The sequence below is a fragment of the Apteryx rowi genome, unplaced genomic scaffold, assembly GCF_003343035.1.
Source record: "Apteryx rowi isolate R43461 unplaced genomic scaffold, aptRow1 scaffold_19, whole genome shotgun sequence".
Taxonomy (NCBI): Eukaryota; Metazoa; Chordata; class Aves; order Apterygiformes; family Apterygidae; genus Apteryx; species Apteryx rowi.
In genome coordinates this window covers 1,499,188-1,516,661 of record NW_020448196.1, presented here as the reverse complement: position 1 = coordinate 1,516,661, position 17,474 = coordinate 1,499,188, and the positions used below count along the sequence as shown (strand labels likewise).

Genomic DNA, 17,474 nt, shown 5'->3' with positions numbered 1-17,474 from the left:
GGGAGATAGTCCCAGATACAGGAAGGTATCCTGAGACTCCAAACTGCTGAGTTGTGTTCCTTATTCTGTACCAGACTTCCAAAACAAACTTGGTCAATTTGTTTCTTCTCTTTGTATTTTAATTCCCCATGCATAGTTGCATTTCTCCCTTCAACCATGAGTATGATTTGAGGATGAATACATTCATCCCTGAGGAGCCATTTGATACAATGGCATTTGGAGCCATGTAAGAAGTTAGAGATGTAAAAGAAAAACAAAAATGTAGACCTGTCAAATATTGAGATAAAACAGTCCTGGCCATTTAAAAAAAAAAAAGCATGTGCTTTTAATATATCTTCCCCAGCCTGTGGCAAACCTTTCTTGTTTGTATCACATCTATTTAGTGTGAAGGGACTGCAGCATATCACTGCACATCATAACATGCAGGCATACTATTAAAAGGGACAAGCTAACACAAGATACACTGGTGGTGAACTTAACTCTAAGTTTTATTTTTAATGTAAGAAAAAGTGCTGAACTTCTTCAGTTTCTTGTGAAATTCGTGTTTTTTGTTTGGTCTCTGGACTCCCTAGCTAGCTATTCTTCATATCTGACTATCAATATCTCAACCTGCTCATATATTGGAGCCTAACTGGCTTCTGTTTTAAAATTTTTCTGTGCTTTGTCTTTATAGTTCTGCAGATATTTATGTAAGACTTTGTTTACATCTAAGTATTTTCAGGATACCTCAGATATATTTAGTTATACCAGTGGAAAAAATTCCCCAATGTCACCTCCTTATGCAGTGTGCATGCACTATTCAAGTCCTGCTTGTACCATTTACAGTTAGTCCTGATTTGATAGTCCACTTCAAATTCGTCATGATTGTTTTCTTACAAATGGTTTTATGTTACAATTGTTGACTCACCCAACCAGATTGGGAAGGAAGGGATGCAAAAACTATGATATAGTGTTCATTTGTTTCTGCATTTTGTTTTGACCTTCAGTTGAATCTTGACATGTTGGATGCTGTGCTTGGAGTGTTGAAGCAGTGTTGCATTGTCCTCCTGCCCTCATCACTTATTACTTTATAGCGTACAGACTCTGCATGTCAGCAGGCCAGCGTGTCAAAAGCCTGGCCTAATACGAGGCTGACTGATTGCCTTGACAAAGGCATTCTAAGAAGTGCTTAAGATACCAAGATAATCTGAGAGTCAAGAACCTCTGATTGATAATAAATTGTGAAAAAGAGAGAGGGAGAGATATGAAAGAAGTGGAAACGAGGGAGCAGAGGAAACAAGCTGGAAAGACAGAAAAAAATGATGCAGAGCAAAAGGCAAATAGAAATGTGAATCGGAAACAGGTGCAGCGGCTAGCACAGAATCTTCTCAGAACTGCTCTTTTATTCCTGATCTTTGTTCTTATGTATTAGTTGCCTCTTTGATAGCTGTTAGATTTGAAGGTGTCATGGCTTCATGAGCTTGAACCTGGGAAGTGCCAGTGTTCTGGTTCTGACACTGCATAGTTGCATGCCTGTCTTCAATAGGTGAGAGTCTTATTGGCTCTTACTGGATTCAGTATCACTCCTGTGTGTGTGTGTATCCTGGTTAAAACCCTACACTTTTTTATTTTAGATTAAAAATAAAAGTTGGGGGAAAAAATCTGAAGAACCCAAATATATGTATTTTATATGTACATTATAAAGTACATAGAGAATCAAATATGTTTAACCCTGTTGCTAATCCTTGTCGTATGCTTTCTGAATCCTTTTTCTGTGAAAGCATACTGTTTCATTTGTTTTGTTTTGTTTTTTTTTTTTGCCTGAACCCAGAGGCGTTTCTGTACTTGAGAGGTTCACAAGACTACAGTAGTTGTGCATGTCAGGATTAATTGGGCAGCACAGTATTGGCAATGCAGGGAGATGTACATTTTGAGTGTGTGTGAAAATGTCTTACTAGTTTAGTCTTTTTGTACTTTTTCTTTTTCTTTCCTCTTTAGCAGGTATGTGCAGGCATTCCTATGGTGTATCAAGAAGGCTATAAAACTTACCTTAATCATTCAGAACAGTTTCCAGAATTATTGCCACACTGATACTTTTTGGTTGAAACTGCTGTATGCAGAAGAAGATAAGTTCGTTGTTTCAGAGAATGGAATGGGCATGCTTATTTGGAGGCATTCTAGTAGAGATAAATGTTAAGAAACACATACCTGTCTTTGCAAATTTGCTGTGATTTTTGCTAGAACGCCATTTGGGCAGATGCTTCTTACTTCCCTTGCAAGAATAAAAGGAATAGGAAAGGTGAGACAAGAGGCCCTGCTGTCTCCCTGTTAACTGTAAAACCAACATGCAATAGGAAGTGACTTATATCTCTGGAAAAAAGACAGTTTATTTTCAAGTGGACACGTTCTGGGAACCTTCTGAAGACTTCTGTATAGACAGATCAATGAAAATTCATAGCACTTGTATGTTTTTCTTAATGATTAAAACAACCTTGTAAAGCTAAAATAAATGGTTTCCATTTCACAGCAGTGCAACAGAGAGGGGCTAGCGGACTGCAGGAAGGCACAGAATAATAGGGCTGAGTTTAGGGTGTGGGAGATCCTGGTACCGCAGCACAGAAAAGGTCCGTGCTCATTTTGCCAGTTATTTCAGTGTCTGTCTTTCTCCCTTTCCTGTTCTCTTGCTTCCTCATAAGCATCACGCAGATATTGTTAGTTTACTTACTAGCAGCCTGAAAGACATTGCGCTAGAATTATTCTGACTTCAGAGGTATTCTTCATAAACCCTGCCACAGATCTATCAATAGTCTTGTCATCTATATGTCCGATATGATTGGTTTTATCATTACTACATAGATACTGCTGTTAATAAAGCGCCCTTGCTCTTTATGAATTTCAGTGTGCTGTAGTTAAAATCTGTCTGAAATCAGAATTAAAGGAGCAGTTCTGTTGTGATCACCTCTAGCTGAAGAACAAATTCTAGGAAATATGGTGGTTAGATAAAACAGGAACATAGGTAAAAGTGAGTACTTTTTTAGTTGTCTTTTGAGCTGTGAAACACTCCTTGGCCAGGTTTTGCTTTCATTTACAGTGGTGTTGATGAACGTGACCTCATTAATTTTAATAGGTAAGCATGACTGCAAATGATAACACAGCTTGCCCAACTAATTTTGACAGAAGCTGTTTCTGTAGGAAGTGGCTAAGAGAGCTGAGACAAAATGGGCCAATTTCTCCATGGCATTTTACTATTGAAAACCTATGTGGTAGGAGCAGCAGCAGCCAGTCACTTCAGAACTTACTGATAGTCAGGATACCTCCTTAAATTTGGTGTATTTCATACCTTAGCTTTCTGTCCACTGTATTGAAAATACATGTTTTCCTCTTAAATGTAAAAGCTTCAGTCCAGACCATTCGACAGATGACATTTTTCATAGTCTTTTTCATTAAGAAATGTCTGAATAGCTACAGTAAAATATCTGTCCTAACATACTGRTTATTCTTCCCAAATAAAAGAGAGAGTGGATATAATCTTGTAGAAGTTGAGTTGATTCTGATTGATATCCTTGGTTAGAGCTGAACTCTGCTCTTAAGTAAAGGCGCAAGTAGGTAAAGAAAAGAAAATGGTATTTATTGTAGGAACCATGGCTGTTTATTTCTGTGGAACTGATGGGGCAATGCTCCTGGTTTGTGTCAAGAGATCTATTTAACTTGTATTTTACCTACGGTTTCGCACTGGTTTCCTTAAAATTGCCAAATAAGATTTATTTCAGCTATCAGGTTTGTGTTACGTAAAAGGTGTGTGGTGTCACACTGTGCTACACTGCAAATATATGTCATAATTTTGAATTTTAAGTATAAGCAAAGTACATTGAGGGTCTGCTGGACAGTTAATTAAATCATTAATTAAATTCATTAAATCCTTAATTTGCCACTGGTTTGGTGTGTTTAGTTCCTGTTTTCAAGAAAGGAAAACGCTGTAACAATGCTCAGATGTGCTGAGTTATATTCAACCTCCTTATTTGAGATATGGTCAGTTGAATAACACATCAGTAGTTTAAAATGGAATCATTAGTTTGATAAGCAGTAATAAGAATTAGTCATTTGTGGTAACTGGGCTAATCAAATTTAACATTTCTCCCAGTATCAGTTGATAATCACAAAATGATCCCCCTTTTATTATCCTAGTGCAGCCTCCCACAGCTTTGCCAAGATTGTTCCTCTTGCTTGGAAGTACCCTGCAAAAGGCAGCCAAACTTCATGAGTGTCATCTGCTGCGGCAAATCACACTTCAGTGAGCTGTCTGGTCTCTGAGTATGGAGTAGCACCTTCTGCTGGGTGGAGTTTGTACAGCTTGTCTATGCGCCTAAGACACAGTATTGATAAGGATTGTAAAAGGTCTCTGCCTTAGATCAAGTGGAGGGGACTTGTGCATCAGGAGAACCAGAACTCAGGTTTATTGATTTTTATAGCCTTAATTTATGAACTGTTCAGCTTCAGAATCTGTTACTTTATTGCAGTTATACAGACTGAAGCACAGTGGGGCCTGGTGCTCTGGGTGCTGCTACAACATAAATCAAAACCTAATCATACTGAAGAATCATACTTCTGACAAGGTATCTAGTCACTGCAAATAAAACTGAAGCTCCACAGTATTTGAAAGTATGTGCATGCAAAGACTGTCCAGTTATCTTGAGGGAGTTTTCTTTTTAATTTATATATGTGTGTATTTTTAATTTTAGGAACCTTTCAAAGAAATATCAGCCCAAAAAGAACTCCAAAGAAGAGGAAGAATACAGGTAGGTTCATGATCTACCACTAGGTGAGCATGCATTGATGGAGGAAGGGGAAAAAGGTTAGGTCACCAACTAGGATTTGAGTTGTAAACCAAAGGCTCTGTAAATGATAATTAGTAAGGATGTAAAAGAAATCATACATGCAGAAGTGGGCTTATTAGGTAGATATTAAGGAATGGATTTTCAAAGAAGTTTGTATTTGGTCTGTTAACTACTCAGTTTTCTTTAAATGTCAGAGTTGCTAGATGCATTGGGGCTTTTTTTTAGGTACGTTAAAAAATTTCCAGCCAGACTGGATGATCCTGATCCTTTAAAGTGAATGACCAGACTCTAATCAGCTTCAGCAGGACTAGAAACACTTGTTAATACTAGCATAAACCTTGAGCACTCTGTATAAGTATTAAATCACTCAAATGGACCGACAGCACAGACGAGCAACTTGCTAAAGGGATAAGTTATGACACCTCAGGAGAAATTGCTGATTCCTGAAGAATAAGGTGAAGGGACTTAGTTGCACTTCCAGAATCCTGGAATGGGTCGCCACATGACTTGCTGCTGTTGGAGGATATTGTGTTGCCTCAGCTATCTGCCGTTCACTTAAGTATTCAGAGTGGATTTCCCTGGTGGAAGGGGACTAATGTAGTGCTTACAGATAGCGACAGCAGCGTCAAAGCACAGCTCCTTCACTGCCGGACACTAGGGAAATGCATACAGAGGATGATGGATCACATGTCATAAGGAACGTACCTGCCCTTGCCTAGAGCAAAGATGGTCTTTAGGACAGCTTTTTAGAGGAGAAGCCTTCCAAAGGACAGTCCCTTAGCTGGAGTTGTAACCTTTTCCTTAGAGCACTCTGACTTCTTTAAAGTTACTCAACTTCAGCGTTTGGTAACGCATCAGCTTGGAAGAAGGCATTGCAGAAGATTCCAACTCTGGAGCCTTATATTGTGGGAGGCTGCTCAGTATCTTTAGAGCCTGACAGCACACTTGAGCCCTTTACCCCAAAATTAAAAAAAAAAAATCAAACGAGTTTGAATTTGGATCCAACTGTATGATTATATTAATTTAGACTTTTGGGTCAGACCCCCCAGCTGCTGTATACAGCTACTCTAGTGATTCATATTAACTAAGATAACAACTTAGCTTTTTTTTTTTTTTAATTTATTTTTAGTAACATTGTTTGGAATTAGCTATTTAGGTCATTGTTTCCTGAGACATTGCCACTTACATGAGGAAGCTTATATATTACAGGGATATGGGTCCAAATAAAGACTGTTGTGAGAATGGTTATTTAGGAAGAATGGGTATTTTGAGTTTACTGCAATCTTTTTTGACACATCTGTCGTGGCTGGAAAAAGGATATTGGAGTTAAATGGTCCATGTGATGTAGCACAGCAGATCCTGTGTATCCTTTGCCCTTTTAAAGATATTGTTCACCTCATATTTTCCACAGTGCCTCTAAATAATGGCTGGTGGTTTGTCATGTGACCTTTGGGTACCTTGGAACACTGTCTACATTTAGATTGTCTAAAAATGATGCATTTTCAAGCTTATTGTTCAATCTGTACTTCAGTGGCATTTATCCCATATTTTTTGCAGCTGGAGATTTCTCTTGAGACAGCATAACTTGACTATGAATATGGCTGCTTATATTGGATTAGATTTTTGGTCTTGTCTCTTGGTTTCTTTTTTGTCTGTTTTGCTCTTCTCTGATGCCTTTGTCCATCCGCACTCATACCACTCTATTTGCTCTACATCTCTCTGCTTTTGCTTTGCATTTTCTCCTTTAGGTGCTGCTAATGGTGCAGACTGCTACCATCTAATATTAATAGTTTTTCTAGTATGTGCAAGTGCAGTGCTTCAAAGCTGCTCTCTTCCAATTGACCCACACAACAAGCTGTCCTGGGGTATTTAAATGCAGTTCTGTTGGGTCAGTGCTGTGTATGCCAGTAGTGTAATCTGCTGTCTTTGAAATTGTGTGTGCAGATSTTTATTTCCTCCTTTTAATCTCCAATATATCATTCCATGTATTATTATTTTATATGAAAAATAATCTTGCAATGGAAGATACTAAAATACATGGATTGACAATGATGAACACCCAGCTGACATATCATATCTTTTTGAAAACGTTATCATAAGTTGTAGCTAATCTAAATCCAAATAACACTTTGAAAAGTTTTCTTCTCTGTGCTATACTAGCCAAATGTTGTTGTGGTTTTTTGTTTGTGTGGGAGTTTTTTGTCTGTTTTTTGTTTTGTTAAGATCAGGGTACGCTGACTCTGTGCACTGAATTGTAGGTCTTGAAAAAGTGCAACTAGAAAATATTTGGTGAATAGAGTTTAGAATAGTGAAGTCCCAGAGCTGTGCTGATAAAACACCCGAAACTCTAAACTATGGTGTTTTAGTAGCCAATATCAAACTGTGTCTATATAAAGATTAATTTATCAGAGAACTGTCAGTGTATGAGGTAGGTTTCCTTTTGGGAGATTCCTTCAAGTCAGTGTATGCTAATCCATGTTCAGTCTCGCGCAGCAATACTAAATGCTTAAGAAGGACGCAATGTCCCTTTGCAGTGTGCATGTCCTGAAAACAAAGGGATTAAAAGCAAAATGCGTTTTTGTCCTCTGCAGGTACACATCAACTAGAGCCTTCCTAGCCACTTTAAATGAAATGAATGACTATGCCGGACAGCATGAAGTCATTTCAGAGAACATGACCTCTCTTATCACTGGAGAGTTAACACGCTATGTGCAGGAGCTGAAACAAGAGAGGAAATCGGTAACTGATTGTTTTTTATTATTCAAAATTAATTCCTATTTAAGACAGATAATTAGTGATAGGGGAGTTCAATATTATGTAGATTTAGTATGCAGTTAATAAACACGAGCTTTGCTAATGAACCGAGCATTGAGGAAAATGGGTTACATGTTCTGGCCAAGTCACCGAACCATTTGAATCATATGTTATAAAATCAGACAGCGATGCCTTCGGAGAATGCCTGCTAAATAAGGTCAGAGACCCATCTGTGCTTAAGGCTCTGTTAGCCAAAAGCTTGTTTAGGGAAGAGTCCAGTATTACTGTGTAGAGCATGAAATAAACAGAAAAGCTCTATTTCTGAAACTGGTTGAAAGAATTATTAGGAACTTGAATCACATTTTCCTACTTTTCAGCCAGATGTAGTCAACAAAACTGTCAAAAATTATTTCTAATGAGAAATATGGGGTCCTTCTAGTTTTGCGGTGGTAGGGTATCTGTTTTTCAGCCTGTTGTCCTCCAGGACTGCTAGAATTAAGAGTTTTATGCTAGCATTCCATTTTAGGTAGCAGTTTATGAACTCACGTGCCTTCTGTGGTATGTTTTCAAAGCTGGTTAATTTACATGTCACCAGCTCTGAAAGGCATATAGCTGAAACATGATTCTTCCCTGCCTTGAACCTTTTTATCCCTGGGATGAGTGGGCATAAAATAGACTTCAAGTGTTACTGGCACAAATACTCATAACTCAGGTATAAATGACTAAGCAAAGTGCAACAAGGCAAGGGGGAGTCAGTCCACTGTATTCCATTTCCAGACAGAAGCCAAACTGTCAGTCCATTATGGAGAGTGCAAAGTTCTCTTGCTCAGTTCAGCAGAACTTACGCATTTATGTATAGTTCCACTAAATGTTAAACAAGTGTTAAAGTGGTGTGCAGGACCAGAGCCTGAAATAGAGGTAGTAGGATAGCAAGTCTGTCAGCAGGAGAACTAATTTCATTTGCAGAGTGGCGTGTAATCTTTTAGGGACGTTATATTTGGGCAGCAGCACAGAAGGCTATTTTACATGTAGCTCTGAGCAATATTTTCTCAACTATTTCCATGGCCTTTTATTCAGCATGGATTCTGTAGCATTGCTGTCTGCCGGTTCTAGTCTTACTGGTAGGCACAATCATAAGGGTTTTGCTAATGGTTGAAAAGAGAGGAGAGGACAGGGCAAAAGGAACAGCAAGAAAAGACTGCAAAGCCAAAAAAAAAAGGGGGGGGGAGGGGAAGGGGGCATTCTAGTACAGCATTCTTCTGTCACTTGTAATGTTTTATTTGCAATTGTAAAAGTATATAAACCCATGTCAGTTAATGCCAATAAGGTGACTGGAATATCTATTAGACTTTTAAAGTAAAATGAAGAGAGACTTGGTATCTTTCTTGTAAAGAATGCAAGCAGTAACTGTATCGGGTTTTTTTGTTGTTGTTTGTGGACTTTTGTAGTAAATATGGCTCATGTAAATATCTAATGGGTAAATGACAGACAAATTATTGACACCCAACATATAACACCCAACATATAACAAGCTGTGACACCCAACATATAACAAGCTTCAAATAATATATGGACTCTATGGATAGTAGCCAGTGACAAGGGAACAGCAAAAAACAAATGATGGTAAATTTACCTGCTGTTCCTGATAACTTAGCCTTTATCAGAAGACAGTTGTCAGTCACAGTGGCTGGTTTTGTGGTTGTAACATGAATATAAACTACATATACTATGAATCCTTGTCTGATTCCCATAGATTTCTCATCTGTGAGCAAGTGGTGTTGAAAAGAAAACTGCTTTTGCCTTCAGGCATTTTTTTGTACATAGTCTCTCTTACTTCATACTGTAAAACACAAAGAATACATCGATCATGCTGGTATCTGCAGGAGGGGAAGGTGGTTGTTGTGTAAATATCACAGAGGTTTGATACTCTTGCAAAACCTCTGATGTTACAAATTGATGAATGACTTGGGATTTCCAGAAGTTCTGCAGACTCACTGCTTTGTATGTAATCAGCTGGCATGCTAGAAGTTGCTATCAGCTATGAGTAAAAATGATCATACCTGGGACTAGCGCCACAGGTAGGAATGGGGAGATCTACATTGTTGTTCACAGGCTCTTGTGTCATCTGGATTGAGTCATTCAGGTGTCTTAATACTTTTAAAGTGGTATGAACTTCCAGTTGTTTCAGTATGACTGAGACAGATAGGGACTTTTGCTCTTTTTGCCATAATTCTCCACCTGGGAGATAGGAATGATATACAGAGGTGTCATAAACATGTAAAAGGTGTACTTGGGCATGATGGTAGAAAGTGGTCAGGCAAATCTATCAGTCTTCAGAGGTTCCATTTCCAACGGGAACTTCTTTGAGATACAACAGGGATTATGTGTTTAATAGAGGGCATGGGAGTTGAGGGTAGTGATTTTTAAACATGTGGACTTTGATGCATGACTGTGTTACTCCATTTCCATGCTCATTTAGCTCTATTGATTAAAGTGGAATTACACCAGCAGATGATAGGAGTCACAAACAATGAATCATACTACTTTGTTTTCCCCCTTGACCAGTACGAGCCATAACCTGTAAGTAGGCAACACAGAACCTACTAGTTGTATAAAGCCTTATATTGGTTCTGTGCTGGGTAAAATTCATCTCATATCCAGTTTTCAGGTATGCTGGGTTTGTTTGAGTGCTGTGAAAGGTGTAACTGATGGCTGCCTGTATAATGTTTTCCATATATGATAGTTGCTAATGGTGATAATATGGGAGGAAGCAGCTCATCAATATCTGGCAGGACAGTTTGGAGGTTGGACAAGTGGGACAGTTTGCAAATTCATGATGGTTTGGCACTGCTGTTGAAAAGACAGATACCTCCTTTTTCTCTGGCGTAGTTTGGAGCTTGGGACAGTTCTGGGTTGCCTTTATGCTATGACGGATCACATGCTTTGTTGCATGATGTTGTTTTGATCATCAGAAGGCTGTAAGAAAAATCAGTCAAAGACTATTTTTGTGAAATTTAAATATCTTTAGCAGCAAAGGTCAATCAGTGTTCCCAGTTTTATCACATTATGCATCTTTCTTCCATAGGATAGTCCACCTAAATATTTACAGTTACAGATGGTTTTTTGCCCTTGCAGTCACTGTGGAGCTATGCTTACATCCTGCTTGTTTTTCATGTGCAGTGTGAGAGCATGTAGGAGGGAGAACTCCTTGCGCTGTTTCAGTTCTTCCCAGATGTCCAGTGAAGTGAAACTCATCATAGTATAGGTTCCTCACTTTCACTTCTTCTTGCGCTCTCTTGATCTTAGTGTGTCTGTGCCCTCGCGTGAGTAATTCTCATCTTCAACCAGGATCTTGATAGCTGCCTCAAAGATGACCTTTTGGTCCTAAGCTACATATGAAGGTCATGTCCCATCTACCTTCCTCTTGAGGCCGGATGTGCATGATTGAATTCCACGTCACTGTGGCAAGACCTCCATCACCAAACAACACAAATGATCTTTGAAAGACTGTTTTGGGATGGAAAAAAAGGAAGTGTTTATTATCAAAGTTTTCCAAACATTTTTGGGTGGGAAACTAATAGGAAGATCCAGTCCAGCTGAAAGGTACAATGTGAACTTTAAATTGTTAGCAGGGTTAAAGTTTAAAGCACTGGAATTAACATAGGTTTTTCCCCATTTTGAAGGCCTTGAAGTCCTTTAAATTAACTCCTATTTATTGCAAGAAGGATTCTCATCATGAAAACAAAATGTAGTTGATATAGCTTACATTTTCTGTGAATTAAGCTGAACATTGTACCGCACAGCAACAACCTGTTAGAGATGAGATGAAAGTTACCTTCTATACACAGTAACACTTCCTGCTCAGTGCGTAACTGAAAAACCTGAGGGAGAAAGAGATTGAGTATAGGCAGTGTATGTGGTTTTCCCTTTGTGCTTTATCCGGACAGACATTGGGATGGGCCTTTAATGAGAGTGAAAGAGCAAAGATAAAACTGTGGTAGTAGTACGTACCCTAATTGTGTGAAAATGCTGTTTATCTGATGCCTCAGATGCATGTGATATGTGGACATGTTAACTAAAACCCCAGCTAAACATTCAGTATTTTTTATACCTGATGCAGGTCTTAATACACGTGTGGGTGTACTTGTACATTAGCACTATATGAAAACATCTAAAAGGTGGAAGCTATCTAAAGAATTATCAGGTATTTCTTTGCCTGTTGGGGCATCAGTTGTACATCATCTAGTTTTCTTATCACTGCAAGGCTTGCACAGAATTGTCACAGATACCATCTTTATGGAGGGTGGAGACATTTGGTTTTGATGGCATCTCTTGGTTTTGGATCAGTGGAAAAGAAACTTGTTGGCAAGATCTGGAAGGCAGTGTTTACTAGGAACTAGAAGAACTAGAGGCCAATACTGTGTTCCTTTATTCCAGCCCTTGTTGAAGGATTTAAAAACCAAACATCATCTCTTCTTCCTCCCTAGTTTTTAGTATTAACAATGGATCACCCTTTGAGAAGCCCATGGGTTAGATCTCTTACAGCTGAGTGCACAGCTTTTAAGGACATGATTAGTCCCATAGAAAGGATTTGAGGGTGGGGGACACACTCTCCAAATGAACTGGCATGCTTGTATTTGAGCTCACAGAATCCATTGCCAGCCCTTCTGGCCTGCTGCCTTGAAGCCAGATGGTTCAGCAGAACCACTCAAAGAGCGGGCCAGCCTCGCAGGCTCCTGCCAGCATCCCTGTAGCTTTGCTCCCGCGGAGTTGTTTGGCAGTGCTGCTCTGCTGAGAATAAGAGTGCAATGCATAGTTGCCTCCATACTTTAGAAGAAATTACTCAGAACTGAGTAAAGATTTCCAGCAAAATTTCTATATAAGGACTTAAGCTGTCATATGTAGCATGAAACAGCAAGTTATCATAAATATTACTGCCAGGAAGTATCTTTTAGCTTTATGATTGTTTTCTTATTACTGTTCCTGTTGGCCTATCTCCTAGTAGGCATGAGCAACTAGTTCTGTTTGTCCTGTGCAGCTGATAGAGTCTTTGTCTGAAGCCTGAGAAACTTTGGTCTTAGTGGTCTATAACTGTGGTTCCTTTGAAATGTGTCACTTCAGGAGGAGACAATTCTGGTCCAATTAACATCAATTTTGATTAGATATTCATATAATCTGTGTCATGGTAGACCTAGTTGATGGTGGCATATTACAAAGAGTAATACATGCTTTGAAGATGGCCCAGGAGAGTGGGGTTATACCATAATATTAAGAATTAAAGCGTGCAAATATAGTCATGTATTTCATGTCACTGTTCACGGGACTGTGTCTTGCTTATGCTACTGTTATAAATGAGAGAGATAAGACCTCAAGAGCATATTGCTATTCTTGGAAACAAAGATTTCTTCTCTAGAGGCAGTTTCCTGTCTTTGCAGGTCAGAAGAAAAACATTTAACAAGGTTTATTGCAAAATTTAAACAAACTGGGAAAATGGAGGAAAAATAAGTGTTCTCTAATTTCAGTCTCCGTATATGCTTTAATCACTGGTCATTATTTTAGGAATCACTTGTAACAAAAATAGAGTTTAGACTGAAGGAGGAATTGCCACATTAATAGTACTAAACTCCACTGACTATTGATATAAACTGAGAGTGCCAGTTATAAGTCAAAGGCAACTGGTTTTTCAGTATGATCTAGTTTGAACACAGAAAAAAGGAAATAAAGAAAATGAAGAGGCTTTGTTCCATATCTCTTTTGAAAATTCACAGATAGGATGTAGTCAAATGAACCATGTGCTGTGCATATAAATTAACAAAGATTATTTTTTCTGTCTACTTCTAATATAAACAGACTGTAGATGCACAAATCTTAAATTTAATCCATGGGGTCAATTGCTATTTACTTCCCTGGGAAAAACAAGGCTGCTTTGTTATAGCCTTTCATAAATAAAATGTTTCAGATGGTCAGTTTTTGATATGGCATAAGCATCCCTGTCATCTTGCTGGTGTTCTGTGTGACTTGGGCAATCCTTTCATTTAAAATTGGACAACAGTTCCTCAGCAAAATCATCGGACTGTAATATCCTTCGTAAGATACTTTTAGCTGCATCTTGCTTTTCTACTAATGTGCTCAAAAGGTCGGAAAGAAGCTAAGAGGCATCTTCTACCAAGCTTTTGTTGCCAGCTCTTGTGAATAGTGCGGTTATGTATACCCTTTTGTGTAGCAAGGAAGTTTAGCAAAAATATCCCACTGCTCCTTATTGTAACAGTGTTGGCAGTGACAGGCGCTGTGTTGTAGGTAACTCACTAGCTGCTCTCAGCGTTTTGATCGCCATGGATGAAATCTGAGCCCAGCAAAAGTCAATGAGAGTTTTGTTTTTGATTGCGCTGCAGCCACGATTTCTCCACAGCTGTTACAAACCCAGTCAGCGTGGCAATGGAAGGAGCATACAGACTCGTATGATTTGATTTAAAAATAAAAAGGAATTAAGCATACAGTGTGCCTTTACATGGGTTCCCTGTTCCTCCTAAAACTCTTCTTCCTTTCCTTCAAATCAGTACTGCAACTGAGTATTTCTTGAGCTAAGAGGTTTTTAAAAAATATTCTTTATATTCTGAAAAGTTGATCTAATCCACAGTCTTTTCATATGAGCAACTTAATAGTGTGCTGAAAATCTCTCAAGTCTTCACAGCTCTTGTGAGATCACCCAAAACCTAGATTATTGGGCCTTACCCTGTGAGCTCAGTCATGGATGGAGAGATCCAGTGAAAATGTGGCCAAATATGGATGGTTGAGAGCAACCTGCAATGTCTTAGTTATGTTGTGTTTTAACTCACAAAAAAGGAGGACAGCAGTGGTCGTACAGCCAGTATGGTCTGGTTTTGGATAGTGCTATGTTTTAAGCTATTTAGTAGGTCTAATGCTTGGATAAAGTATTTTTCAGAGAAATCTTAAAGTTGGTATGGTGATTGCTAGCCTATTTAGATGCCCTAAATATAGGTTAAAAGGGGATTTGGGGAAATGGAGCAATGAACATTCATGAAAATAAAACTTTCACTTTAGTGTACACAGAATTTACCTGCTTGTGGTTTTTCGTGTGAGCTAAGGTTGTAGCATGGGCCTCATAACATCTGAAAATTGTGCACTTTGTTTGGGGGAACAGTGCTTTTAAAAAGAACATTTTTCTTGTTACGTGTTCCCCTTGTATTTTCTTCTGTTAAAGGACTTTGTTTTTCATAGTCTGTTTCACTGTTTTTTGTTTTTTTAATCTGCAGCAGAGCTAAGAACATATATTTTTGCACTGCTCTTTTACATGTGCTTTGATTGGGGTGGATATAGAAGAAAGGAGTCTGGAGGAAATCATGGTCCATAAACCACCACCACCACTGTTGCAGATGTCTTTCTGGCATGTTTGAAGTGTGATGCATTCATTTAGTGTCTTGCTTGTAATCTGAGTGTTTTTAAATAGAAAGCCTGATTAGGGTGCAGTTTGAGCATTCAATTTGGAAAGAAAGGCAATATTCTTTACTTTATCAACTGCTGTAAGCACATCACTGCAACTGTGCTGCTGAAATGTGTATGACTAATTAGGGATGGTAGTTTTCCATATGACTTACTAAATCATTTGTCATGTTTCAATTTTCTGAATCACCAAGTGTAGATTAACCAATTAATCTTTTATTTGATTAGAAAAAAAATCTTTAGAACTTCTATTTTGAAACCTCATCAAGAAAAAATTCTTAAATCTTAAAAAAAAATCTTCAAGTTATTTTTACTAAATACCAAAACAGAGAGCAGGAAGACTTTCGCTGCATCAGAAGATTTTCAAGTCTGTTAAAGGAAGTGAGTTTGCAGAAGTTGAGGATAGTACAGGGTCTGCGGAAACAGGAGGCTTCCTGTATGACTTTAAGCAGATCGCTTAATCGTACTGTCTTGATTCTCTTATCTATAAAATGGGGGTACTGAAGAAATATAGGTAGCTGGAAGGTACTAGCTACTATCACTTAGATGCTTTATTTAAAAATGAATTTTCGGAAGACAGAGATTGTTCTTTGAGGATAAAGGATTTGCAGAAATAAAAGTACACTCAATACATATGACTATTATCACGTGTGGCTGTCTCTCTTGTAGCGAGGATGTATATGTGATAACACAAAAAGAATTTTGGGTTGTAAATATATTTAGAAAATAGTTGAAATAATACCAGTATTTCAGTGAAATCCTAAAAATGTGATGCACCTGTATACATCAGACTGTCACTCCACATCATAAGACATTTTCCTCAGTTTTACTCTTCAATAATCCTCAGTAATGCCCATTTTACGTCTTCTTGCTCCATTCCTGTAAAGGAGTTTCTCAAGAAAGTAGCAAAATCTGAAGAGAACGGAGTCTTACTGCCCAGGCTCACTGCTGCTTTCCCATGTAATTTAAGCAGTTTGTAGAGTTTGGTTTGCAGAGAAAGTAAATTTGGAAATAGGATGAATGGCTTATGCAAGATTAAAACTACGTTGTTGATTAGCTTGAAAGTGGTTTAAAAATATGAACTCAAGTTAGTTTTATCTGATATGCTTTTGATTTCAGGTTTATCATCCCACCCAGGGGAGATAAATTTAACAGTTGCGTTCTGTTAAATTAACCTGGCATGTTGGGGCGTGTGTGTGTGTGTGTGTCTGTCTGTCCGTCCGTCCCCAAGGCTTATGGATCAATGACAGGACTAGGTTTCAAGCAGGCTGGCTGTTCCCGAATCAAGTCCCTTCATACTCTCCAGCAAAGTCAGAGACAGAGAACAGGGAAGCACGCAAAGGAGGATCGTGGCTGGAGGCGGGAAGTGCAGTCTGAAGACAGCCGAGTAATTTTACTTGCAGCTTCACTGTTAAAAATTTCCACATATTCCATGCTCACTAGCAAAGTGTTTAAAAATGCAGTGTTAAATTGCAGTTGTTCCTTGGGACTGTTTTCATTGCGCATTTGGACCGTTTTCTGAAACGCTTAATTACAAAGGCAGGCCTGAAATTAGGAGCGTTTCAAAGCCCTTTAGCAAGGAAGATGCAGTATCTCAGTCACATGCAGACTTTAAAGGAAATGAGAATTTACAAAAGGAACCAAATTCCACTTGGAGTCGTGTTCCCCCCCCCCCCCCCCCCCCCCCAGCAGTTTTACAGTTACATACTTTTTATCACGTCACAAAGCAGTGAATGAGTTTTTGGAGAAGCCTGGGATGGAGGTAGAGGTCTGAACTGCCCAAGCGTCTCCAGGGTTAATGGCGAAGGACGGCTCTGCAGCGCTGCCAGCCTTTCCGCTGTGCTGCCTTTTATGGCCTGGCTGCTTCGCACGCAGCGTTTCCCATAGGTAGGAGCACGGCAGGCAGAGCCCAGCGCTCCTCGTACCCATAATTAAGTGTTGCTGACATCGTGCCTCTCTTCTGCGCGCCAAGAATTTTTACATAAACACTCGCCCCTAAAGCTGTAGCGTGCCCCCACGTTCAGCAGTAGGTAAGTGTCCCTGCTCGCCGAGCTTTGGCACTGCAGGTGGTGGTGTCTGGAGCACCCAGAATGGTGTGCTGCTCTCCTGCTCGCACAGCTAAGCTGAAGGTTATTGTGATTTTAAGGCAATAGAAGTCTATTGGACATTGCATGAGACAGAATTATGGTTTTCAGCCTGTGAAAGTTTACTTCTCATATGTGTTAGGGCTGGCTTGTCTGGTGGGGTCAGAAAGGCTGCTAGGAAATGTCACTAGCACGTTTACTCAAGAATCCTGCCTCTGATGCAGGCAAATACCAGTTGCTTTAGTGGAAGATGCAGGAAACCCAGTAGCAGCCAACTAAAATGCTTGCAGGCACTTCTAATCTTGGCAGTTTGTGGCAGGTTACTGTTCTGAAGCTAAAACTTTTTTAATATAATATTTGC

The 17,474-nt window shown here is 39.0% G+C and overlaps 1 protein-coding gene across 14 annotated transcripts in view; it reads left to right on the top strand.

The window, feature by feature from the left end:
- The window catches only part of FNBP1 (formin binding protein 1), a 116,696-nt gene that overhangs the window by 40,233 nt on the left and 58,989 nt on the right, over window positions 1-17,474 (top strand). For all 14 annotated transcript variants that reach the window (XM_026062171.1, XM_026062179.1, XM_026062173.1 and 11 more), the window contains 2 exons: window positions 4,719-4,775; window positions 7,406-7,553. In XM_026062171.1, coding sequence (XP_025917956.1) covers window positions 4,719-4,775; window positions 7,406-7,553 — 205 coding nt within the window. The remainder of the gene's footprint in view (window positions 1-4,718; window positions 4,776-7,405; window positions 7,554-17,474) is intronic.